This window comes from Cottoperca gobio, chromosome 4 (assembly GCF_900634415.1).
Source record: "Cottoperca gobio chromosome 4, fCotGob3.1, whole genome shotgun sequence".
NCBI lineage: Eukaryota > Metazoa > Chordata > Actinopteri > Perciformes > Bovichtidae > Cottoperca > Cottoperca gobio.
In genome coordinates this window covers 9,554,392-9,566,338 of record NC_041358.1, presented here as the reverse complement: position 1 = coordinate 9,566,338, position 11,947 = coordinate 9,554,392, and the positions used below count along the sequence as shown (strand labels likewise).

The following is an 11,947-nucleotide window of genomic DNA, read 5'->3' as shown; positions in this document are numbered from 1 at the left end:
GCTCGTGGGACGCCGAGGCACTGGTGCACGCCTTCCTCCACAGCCTGGCGGACTACATTAAAGACGAGCTCGTCTCTCATGAGCAGCCCAAGACACTTGATGACGCCATTGCCCTTGCCGTTCGCATTGATCGGCGTATCCAGACCAGAAGCAGAAGAGAGAGAGGGCGCCTGAGTCAACCAGCCATCTGCATTCGGGGGGAGTCCTCCACGTTCCACCCCCCGCCTATCAAGCCCCAAAGCCAACTCAATAAACCTGAGCCCATGGAGATTGGTCGCGTCTCCCTCACCCCCGAGGAGCGACGGCGCCGTCTAGCCTCAAACCTTTGTCTCTGCTGCGGTGGCGAGGGTCATCGTGTCACCACCTGCCCGTCAAAAGCCGCAGCTCACCAGGTGTAGGGGAGATCCGGGTGAGCTCAATACATCTTCAGTCTCCCCCCATCCGAAAACCCCTGCTTCAGCTCCGCCTTCGACTTTCCGACACAACTCACACCCTGGCCGCCCTAGTGGATTCCGGAGCCGAAACAAACATAATGGACACAGAGCTCGCGCGGCAACTGGGCGTGAACCGTCAACAACTCACTCCACCCGTTCCTGCACGAGCCCTGGATGGACACCGTCTCGGCACCGTCACTCACATCACGGCCCCTGTGACAATTCTGCTGTCAGGAAACCACCAGGAGTCCATCCAGTTCCACCTCCTACCCTCACCCGGCCAACCACTCATCCTTGGATTTCCGTGGCTCCGTCTTCAAAACCCCCAACTTGACTGGGAAACAGGCACAATACGCGAGTGGGGGAGGGGCTGCCATCGGACCTGCTTAAAGGGAGCCATCTTGCCAATCGACCGGGGAGCTTCCAGCACTGCCCCCGACATATCCAATGTTCCTGCCTGTTATCACAACTTGAGAGAGGTGTTCAACAAATCCAAGGCCACGTCTCTGCCACCACACAGACCATATGACTGCGCCATCGACCTTCTGCCTGGCACCACACCCCCGAAGGGCCGTCTCTACTCGCTGTCAGCCCCAGAAAGAAAAGCCATGGAGGACTACATAAACGACTCACTGGCCACCGGCATAATCCGTCCATCATCTTCCCCCGCGGGAGCGGGATTCTTCTTTGTCGGAAAAAAGGATGGCTCTCTCCGTCCGTGCATCGATTACCGGGGCTTGAACGACATTACAGTCAAGAATCGTTATCCTCTACCCCTACGCTCCTCTGCCTTTGAACTGCTGCAAGGGGCCACAGTGTTCACCAAGCTAGACCTGCGGAATGCCTACCATCTGGTGCGGATGAGAGAGGGTGACGGGTGGAAGACTGCGTTCAACACTCCAACAGGACACTACGAATATCTCGTCATACCGTTCGGTCTCACCAATGCCCCAGGAGTGTTCCAGGCGCTGGTAAACGACATCCTCAGAGACATGCTCAAGAAGTTTGTTTTCGTTTAACTTGACGACATTTTGATCTTTTCAAAGACTCAGACAGAACACACTCACCATGTCCAGTTGGTTCTACGCCGGTTGCTGGAGAACTCTCTCTTCGTGACGGCAGAGAAGTGCGAGTTCCACGCCAAGTCTGTCTCATTCCTGGGTTATGTGGTGACCGAAGGCAGCGTTCAAATGGATCCTGCAAAGGTGTCTGCTGTGATGTCGTGGCCGGCTCCAGAGACCCTGTAAAAAACTGCAGCAGTTCCTGGGGTTCGCCGACTTTTATAGGAGATTCATCCGGGGTTACAGCACAGTGGCAGCACCACTCACTGCGCTGTCCACTGAAACAAGCCGTTTCAGTGGACAGCAGCTGCTGACAAAGCCTTCAAGACCCTCAAAGCTCGTTTCACCTCAGGCCCTATTCTCCAAATGCCTGACGCTGAACGGCAGTTTGTGGTGGAGGTGGATGCTTCGGATGTAGGAGTTGGAGCGGTGCTTTCCCAATGGGCAGCAGAGGATGGCAAGATGCACCCCTGTGCCTTTTACTCCCGTAGACTGACTCCAGCAGAATGCAACTACGACATCGGCAACCGCGAGCTACTGGCCGTCAAGCTCGCCCTCGAGGAGTGGCGCCACTGGTTGGAGGGGTCTAAAGTTCCGTTTGTGGTCTGGACAGACCATAAAAACCTGGAGTATATCCAGACAGCCAGGAGGCTGAACTCCCGCCAGCGTCGGTGGTCATTATTCTTCACCCGTTTTAAGTTCACGCTCTCCTACCGTCCTGGCTCCCGCAATATCAAGCCCGACGCATTCTCCAGGATGTTTCAGAAGGATGAGGCATCCAATGAGGAGCCGACAACCATCCTCCCAAGCCCCTGTGTTGTTGCTGCCTTGACCTGGGACATTGAGGAGCAGGTCAGAGAAGCCATCCGGAACCAGCCGAGCCCCAGTGCATGCCCCTCTAACCGTCTCTTTGTCTCAGGTGATTCAGTGGGGGCACGACTCTCGCCTCTCGTCCATGGTCTGCACAGGGATATTGTGTCAGACCGAGGCCCTCAATTCTCTGCGGCCTTCTGGAAGGAATTCTGCAACCTTCTCAGGGCCACCGCCAGTCTGTCATCGGGATTCCACCCACAGTCGAATGGTCAAACGGAGCGCATGAACCAGGAGCTGGAGAAGGCACTGAGGTGTGTGACCTCACGCAACCCCCGTGCTTGGGCCCAACATTTTCTCTGGGTAGAATATGCCCACAACTCACTCACCAGTTCTGCCACCGGACTCTCCCCCTTTCAATGTGTTTATGGATATCAACCACCTCTGTTTACCAGTCAGGAGGGAGATGCTACCTATCCCTCTGCGCTCGCCTATGCCCACCGCTGCCGCCGCACATGGGTCCAGGCTTGCGCCACACTCCTGAAGTCCAGTGCAAGCTATGCTATCGGAGCCAACCGGAGGAGGACCCCAGCACCAGTTTACCATGTGGGACAGAAGGTCTGGTTGTCTGCTCGAGATATACCACTGCGGGTGGAGTCGCGGAAACTGGCGCCTCGCTTCATTGGACCCTTTCCCATACAGAGGGTCATCAACCCTACTGCGGTCCGACTACTGCTACCCAAGACCATGAAGGTACATCCCACCTTCCACGTCTCCAAGCTCAGACCTGTACATGAGAGCCCACTGGTCCCAGCAGCACCACCGCCTCCTCCTCCGCGCTTCCTCGACGGTGGCCCCGTCTACACGGTCCGGCGACTGCTCCGCTCTCGACGAAGGGGTAGGGGCATCCAATATCTGGTGGACTGGGAGGGTTATGGTCCTGAAGAGAGGGCTTGGGTTCCCGCTGGAAGAATTGTGGATCTGGCCCTCATCACTGAATTCCATCGCCAACACCCTGACCAGCCATCTCTCCGACGGGGTCGGCGCAGGGCTTCTTGCCATGTAGATCCACTTCCAGGCCCTGCTGCCCCTGCTCCGGTGTCTAATCCTGGTGTCTAATCTCCCTGCCTGGTAACACCACTAATTGTTTTCAATTATGTGCCTCCCTGCTCTCTCTACTCTGTCTGATTACCTCCACCTGTCTCTGCTCTGCTCTGCTCTGCTCCACCCTCGTTAACCTACCAGCTGCACTGCATTTACCACTCATCATGCCCTGTATAGAAAGCCCTGTTTTTCAGTCCACACTTGTCAGATCGTCTGCAAGCCTGCATCGGAACCCTGCCTGCCTGCCTGCCTGCCTGTCTGCTTTCAACTCTGACTCCTGATCTGTGATCCCGGACCTGTCACTACTACTCTGATCTCCAGCCCCGGTAAACCCGACTTGCCTTCTGCCTTACGACTACGAGTTTTGAATATCCCTGAACTGTACTACTGCCGTGGCTCATTCGGTCCTGTTGTGTGTGTGTGTGTGTGTGTTTCAATAAATCCTTGATCTCGAAATTGCGCTCCTGGGTCCTCGTCTGTCTGTCCTGACAGTTGCCATACGGAACTGTGTATGTCTGGCGTGTTTGGCGTATCGTCTGCGTCCTTCAAACGATCACAACTTACCCTTAATTTATATCAACCTATTGCCGATATTTCGTAAGCGCCGGCATACGTTTCTGTCATACGGATATGTGTGACAGGGCCTTTAGATGCCGAACAGTAACCATAGTTGATTTGTTGACATCCTAGAGAACAAAGGAAAATGTTCATTCCATGCAAAAGAGATTAGGTAAGAGGCCCCATAGAAATACTTGTTTTCTGTCAACAAACATGGCGTTCGAAGTAGCATGTCATGTCAAACTTGGCGAGAGAAGCTGTCCTAAACACATAATTGGTCATCCTTTCAAAACAACATGATTCACAGAATAACACTACAAGTTGTTGTGGCTGGCCACCCCATGGCTATTTGGTCATTTTTTTGGCTGATACTGTGTCCTCTGACCTCCACTTGAGGAGGTTGAGCACATAATGTAAGTTCTAATATCCAGCCAGTGGCTGCCAGTCTGTCAGAAAATAGATTTTGAAATGCAGCTACTAAATTATTAAACACTAAAAGGGTCACCCAGCAATGCTTGCTGGATGTTCCCAAAATGAAATCCAAGTAGCAGTAGCTTTTGTCTACAACGCTGCACAGATCTGCACTAAATGTACAAACGATATAACACTTGTCTCAACAACTTTTAACTTGGAACTCAAAGCTAAAACATATTTGGTTGTCATTGATCCTTCGCTATTTTAATTTCTTGACTTCGTTTGTTTTTTTCCATTACTCATTATTTTAATTCATTTCATGCCATTCATTCTGTTGTTCTAGTGTTAATCTAAAATGCATCTATATTACCCTGTATATAAAATGTGTAAAAGCTTCCCTTTACCTTCCTAGGTTTCATAAGTTCATAGTATCATGTGACCTCAAGGTCCTTCAGCATGAGTGACTACAACTGACAAAGGGTATGCAATCAGAAGAAACACTTATATTATCTACCCTCTCAGGGTCACCGTCACCTTACATTAAACACTCAAGATTGCAAGCGTTCTACTGCGTATCAGCAGCAGCACACCTCTACCTACTGGTGCCAAGGACAGCATACAGGACAGGGTTAATAGGGTTCAGGTGCTACTCCTTTGGTGGGTCAAGCTGATACCTGTGGTCTTGTGGACAATGAACCCCACAAGTTGTCATGAGAGCAAACATCTCAAGAACATGACAATGTAACGTAAGTCATGCGGGTGTTCAATCTACCAGCTCGCATACAAATGTTGTATTCTTAAGATTTCTGGAAGGATCTAATATTGTTTATGGTCTGGTTAAATACATTTTGTGTGACTGTTAAAATGTTTGTTAAAAAAGGGGGAGAACAAGGGGAAATGTTTAAGTTGACCTGTAAATTAAGCTGTGTATCACTTCAGCCATAAATACTTTAATCATAAGTCTGAGTTAAAGGAAAAGTGTTTTAAAATGTGTACTGCTATTATTTGTTGAGATCTTGGAACGTCGTGACATTGCCTAAATGGGTCCAATGATCAGACTATACGAGAAGTTTTAAACAAAACCCTGACTTAGTCAAACTGATTTTGAAGAGAAAATGAAGGCAAACAATTAAATGATTCCACAAACTCAGTTGGAAACAACTACCACATTTTACAGACTGACTTTCTGGTTCAACGTTGACGTATGTTGTTGCACCCATCCAGCATTCTTTGTTTAGGATGTCCCTCTTTCATCTACGCCAAATGAATACAGCCAGATGACTGAAATATACCCTCCTGCATATGATAATTTCAGTTTGCCAAGGCCGTGTCACCAAGCCGAGGTTGAGGTCTTGCTGCTATTTAGGAAAAAAGCATTTTTAAAGCAGTTTACACTCCATTAACAATTTTTCAAGCTTTGAGGTATTAATGTTAGAAATGTGTGGTATAGATCCAGTCGTCCTTGGTGTTATTTATCAACCTTTCTAACCCAATCCATGCTGTTTATGCATCACCTACATTAGCTATCAGCAGAACAACCAGAGCAACGCTAACTGTGGAAGCTCTGTTGAAAGAGGAGGCAAAGAAGGCGAAGAGGGAAAGTGATTCAAAAATGTTCTTTCTATAATGCTAGATCTTTAAGTAACAAAACCTTCCTACTTATTATTATTACAGGGTGTTTTACTCTTCCTTTATGATAGTAATAAGATCGAGTTTCTAGTTTAAATTGGGATGCTTACAGTCGTTTCGTGCTTTGGACAGAAGCGTTAGCCAGGTTGCTAGCGGTAGCCAGGATAATAGCAATATACAGTATGAACAAGAAGACCGATCTTCTTGTTTAAATGAAAATCAACGGACAGAAAATATATTTGTTATATATATTATGTTTGTTTGGAGACAAATGCAGTGTATGCAGGAAAACGATCCGACAGCTGCGCTAACAATAACACACTTAGAAAATCTAGGGGTAAAGGAGAGGTTATCTGTTTCCCCTTTAATGATTATCAATACAGACTTCAGAGCATATCTATGATTGAGGGATTGCCTCCATGTGACTCTCAACATGGAATGCTGATGTTAGCATGTATATCAAAGCACCACTGTGCCTGCTGTAAGTACAGCCTCACAGAGCTGCGCACATAGCTGTAGCCTTGTTCTGGTTTTGCTTCCGGGCAGCCAGATCTCATCTCTGAAACATCACGGAGAATAAAAGCATCACATAGAAACAGGCTTTTTTAGATAAAATGTAATATAGCTATAGGCTTCAGGATACAAAGGCACTGACTTGGTCCTTGAACATTATTATCAGTGAGGGAGAACACAATGATGTGCTAGACATCACTGGAATGAGGGAGTTAAACATAAAACAGATGCTCCGTCACATCAATAACCACTTATGCTCATGGAACGTGCTTCTGACCATAGATACTCATTTGAAAATATCAGTTGTTCTACTGTTTGACTTTAGCCAAGTAATTTTCACTGACGACAAAACATTATTTAGGTCAACTGTCAGCACTACCTTGACCCCACACACACACACACACACAGACACACACTATCCTCTTTGCGACAGGAAGGAATTATCATTTTTGGAAAAGATTTAATTTTGAGAAAAACTGAGCATCAACAAAGTTACCACTAGCATAATAAACATGCCATATCAATTCACACACGCTTTTTTAAACATTTAAATATGATTGAGAGACATTTAAATATTTAATTAACTTAATTTATAAATGAACCAGCACTGAACATAGTGTCAACCGTGGTTAATATATGAATTTGTCAGGACTACAATAGTTCAGATGATCATTTTGGTATGAATGAGGAACATGCTAGATTAGCTTTAGTTTAATTTAAGAGTAATAAGCAATTTTTCTAGCACTTAAGCAAAATGTAGTATGATATAGTTCGCTCTCAGTAAACCTGTTTCACATCATTTCCACCTTTTCCTTCTGCCCAGTACAAATGCCTCTCCTACCTATTCATACCAAGTCATATTAGAGCACAGAGCAAGCCAATCACTCACAACTGTACTGCAGTGACCCATTATCAGGCAAGGAGAATGACTTGAAGAGCAGCACAGATTATTTCATGAGACTGCACAGTCCACTCACCTTTAACTAATGACTTGGAAGTAATGGCCTCCAACAATTTTATATTTTCCATTGACAGTCCATATTATAGCCGGCAGCATTATAGAGAAACTAGGCTGTGATAGGGATAGGAAGAGACGGATAGAGAGAAGTCATTTGCAATATAAAGTTGTTTAGTTGGAAACTTAATGATGTCCAGATTATCTGTCATTAACTATCAACATAAAATAAATTTCCCTATAGTATCAGCATGGTTTAAGTTTTTCATCACTATGTTTAAGAAACTAAAAGCACTTGGTAAAGGTTAGGGAAAGATCGCAGTGCTGGCTTGCCTTGAAGACTGAATATACTGACTTTCTTCAATATTCAACCAAAAGATACTGTTCTCACCAGAAACATGACAGAATTGGCCACTTGCTCAGGCCTGTAAAGGTATATTCGGATAGACTGATTTTAGGACTTACCTCATGTTCTTTTTGTTATGTTCCTCCAGTCTCTCCTTTTTTCTTACATCTCTGTATGTCCATAAAGTGGATTCATGAAGTTGCAGAATCCTTGTACATTTTTCAAGTTGAAACATTTTCAGATTGCACGGACACGTCTTTACCCCAATCTGAGCCCCTCGGAGCAAATTTGCATTTGTTTGCCAGCAGCTTTCCATTTACTTTGTATGCGATTGCACACATCTACATTTTGCTTCATGAAGAATTCGGATGAAGAATCAAGCATATGAATTTGACCCCAGAGGACATTGATTGCATTACATGTCCTACATTGGTTTCTTTTTACCATGACCCCAATCTTTACCAAACCATAACAAAACCACAAGTTAAAGTGCTTGTATAAATCTCCATTGAAGTGATAATTAGATATGGTGATGGAGTATGTGTTATGACTGGGAGAAGAGGTGGACCCAAATGCAGAACGCCAGATGAGATTTAACAAAAGGAGAGCTTTATTTAACAAAGCTAATGGAATACAAAACAAAGTAAATCAAATCAAATCAAATGTATTTGTATAGCGCAATATCACAAATTATAGATTTGTCTCAGTGTGCTTTACAGACTGTACAGGTTACGACACCCTCTGTTGTTAGAACCTCGCATCGCACAAGGAAAAACTTCCTAAAAGAAACCCCATAATTAAAGGGGGAAGAATGGAAGAAACCTCAGGGAGAGCAACTGAGGAAGAACCCTCTCCCAGGATGGACAGACGTGCAATAGATGTTGTGTGTACAGGATAAACAACATAGTACAAATACAACATTTGACAGAAAATGATGTTGTGTTGAAAAAGAGAAAGTTTGGATGAATCCAGGAAAATGTCAAAAAGGCTTCCTGGTGTCCAGCAGGACCAGGGCAGCAGGCGCAGCCACGATTCCTGATCCTGACGTAAACTTTATCAGTGGCAACCTGCCACATGAGACACAGAAACTCCGGGGATGATACACCGGATGATGAGTTAGTAACATACATTTACATAAATGCATACAGATAGAGAGGGAGAAGAAGAGAGGGAGGGGAGGAGAAAGGAAGAGAAGGAAGAGAGCAGGGAGGTCCCCCCCGGCAGTCTAAGCCTATAGCAGCATAACTAGGGGCTGATCCAGGGCAAACCTGAGCAAGCCCTAACTATAAGCTTTATCAAAAAGGAAAGTCTTTAGCCTACTCTTAAATGTGGAGAGGGTGTCTGCCTCCCGAACACAAACTGGAAGCTGGTTCCACTGGAGAGGAGCTTGATAGCTGAAGGCTCTGGCTCCCATTGTACTCTTAGAGACTCTAGGAACTGCAAGTAACCCTGCAGTCTGGGAGTGCAATGCTCTAGTTGGTTTATAAGGTACTATGAGATCTTTAAGATATGCTGGAGCCTGACCATTAATTTATTGCTTTGTAAGTCGGGAGAAGGATTTTGAATTCTATTCTGTATTTTACCGGGAGCCAGTGCAGAGCAGCTAATACAGGAGTAATATGATCGCGTTTCCTTGTTCTTGTCAATACATGTGCCGCTGCATTTTGGATCAACTGAAGAGTCTTAATTGACTTTTTGGGACAACCTGATAACAATGAGTTGCAGTAATCCAGCCTTGAAGTAACAAATGCATGAACCAGTTTTTCTGCATCATTTTGAGACAGGATGTGTCTTATTTTTGCAATGTTACGTAAATGAAAGAAGGCAGTCCTTGAGATTTGTTTTATGTGGGAGTTAAGAGACAGATCCTGATCAAAGATGACGCCAAGATTCTTTACAGTGGTGCTGGAGGCCAAATTAATGCCATCCAGAGCTTCTATGTCATTAGAAAATGCGTTTCAGAGGCGCTTAGGGCCAAGTATAATAACTTCAGTTTTGTCTGTGTTTAACATCAAAAAGTTGCTAGACATCCACGTTTTTATGTCCTTAAGGCATGCTTGAAGTTTAGCTAATTGATTGGTTTCATCGGGTTTAATTGATAGATATAATTGGGTATTATCCGCATAACAATGAAAGTTTTTAGAGTGGTTCCTTATAATATTGCCCAAAGGAAGCATATATAAGATGAATAGAATCGGTCCAAGTACAGAACCCTGCGGAACTCCAAAACTGACTTTGGCTGTCATGGAGGATTTATCGTTAACACATACAAATTGAGATCGCTCGGATAAATAGGACTTGAACCAGCTCAGTGCGGTTCCTTTTATGCCAACACAATGTTCCAGTCTCTGTAGTAGAATGTCATGATCAACAGTGTCGAAAGCAGCACTGAGGTCTAACAAGACAAGAACAGAGACAAGTCCTTTGTCTGATGCCAATAGAAGGTCATTTGTAACTTTCACCAGTGCCGTCTCTGTGCTTTGATGAACTCTAAATCCAGATTGAAAAACCTCAAATAAACTATTATTACGTAAAAAATCACATAACTGTTTTGCGACTGCTTTCTCAAGGATCTTAGCGAGAAAGGGAAGGTTAGATATCGATTTATAGTTGGCTAAAACCTCTGGATCAAGACTAGGGTTTTTAATAAGTGGTTTTATTACAGCTACTTTAAAGGATTGTGGTACGTAGCCAGATAATGGAGACAGGTTGATCATATTTAATAACGAGGTGTTAATTAAGGGTAAAACTTCTTCTAGTTTAGTTTAGTTGGAATCGTGTCTAAAAGACAGGTTGATGGCTTAGACGATGAGATTGTTGAAGTTAGTTGGTTAAAGTTGATTGGAGTAAAACAGTCTAGATATATTTCAGGAGTTACTAATGTTTTTAAAATTCCGAAGGTTGAAGTTAAGTCATAACCAATTGAGGGCAGGAGGAGATTAATTTTGTCTCTAATAATTATAATTTTATCGTTAAAGAAGCTCATGAAGTCGTCACTACTGAGAGATATAGGAATAGAAGGCTCTGTAGTTTATTGTTTTAACAAGTAAAACAATAAACCAACAGCGGAAACAGGGGGCTGTTGCGGCCCGGCAGCGGAAACAGGGGGCTGTCGCAGCCCAACAGCGGAAACAGGGGGCTGTCGCAGCCCAACAGCGGAAACAGGGGGCTGTCGCGGCCCAACAGCGGAAACAGGGGGCTGTCGCAGCCCAACACCAGAAACTGGAGGCTGTGGCGGACCAGCAGCAGAAACAGGAGGCTGTCCCGGCCCGGCAGTGGAAACAGGGGGCTGTGGCCGCCCGGCAGCGGAAACAGGGGGCTGTCGCGGCCCGGCAGCAGGAACTGGAGGCTGTGGCGCACCGGCAGCAGGAACGGTGAACTGAGAGCCGGAATGACGGTGGCTAGCATGGCCAAAACTCCTCCTCAGAGATCTGGAAGTCTTTTGCGCACAGAGGTCCTCCCTGGGCCAGGCGAGTACCCAGGAATGGGTCAGGTGCTGGAGCAGGAGGAACGGTGAGCTGGCGAGCTGACTGGAAGGCAGACCGATCTGCTAGGTCAGGGGTCGGGAACCTTTTTGGCTGGGAGAGCCATAAAAGCCAAATATTTTTTTTATGTATTTCCCTGAGAGCCATATAAATTTGAATGCAACTTTATGCGTGCATTTTTTAAGAATAACACGTCTCCGAGTACTAATAGAGGTATCAGTGTTGCATTGAACAGGAGCTCTTTTATTAAATAAACTAAACGCTTACGTTATTTATCTCATTTATGTGCACGTTTCAGTGTTTACTGCACGGGTGTCAAACTCAAGGCAATTATATCCGGCCCGTGAGAAAATGTCATATGTCCGTCATAACTGGCCCGCCGGTTTTGGTAATTAAATCAATGCATGGCACAACCACGGGAAAAGACATTTGAGGAATAATCTAAATATGTGAATGAAATGAAAGTTTTTGGAAAGCAAAGGGAAAGACACCACAGATCTCTGGGACGAAAGTGACGATGTGAGCTGGACTGTTTGTGCGACATAACGAAGCATCTCACTGTTAAACCTGCAGCTTCAGGGCAGTATGATCACGGACATGTGTGTTGCAGTGAGAGCGTTCCAAGCCGAGCTGCCTGT

General features: G+C 45.6%; 1 protein-coding gene across 1 annotated transcript in view; it reads left to right on the top strand.

Annotated features, from left to right (window-relative positions):
- The first annotated feature begins 11,215 nt into the window (after positions 1-11,215).
- The window catches only part of LOC115006945 (thiamine transporter 1-like), an 87,527-nt gene continuing 86,795 nt past the window's right edge, over positions 11,216-11,947 (top strand). Inside the window, exon 1 of the mRNA XM_029429578.1 lies at positions 11,216-11,337. Within this exon, the coding sequence (XP_029285438.1) occupies positions 11,216-11,337 (122 nt within the window). The remainder of the gene's footprint in view (positions 11,338-11,947) is intronic.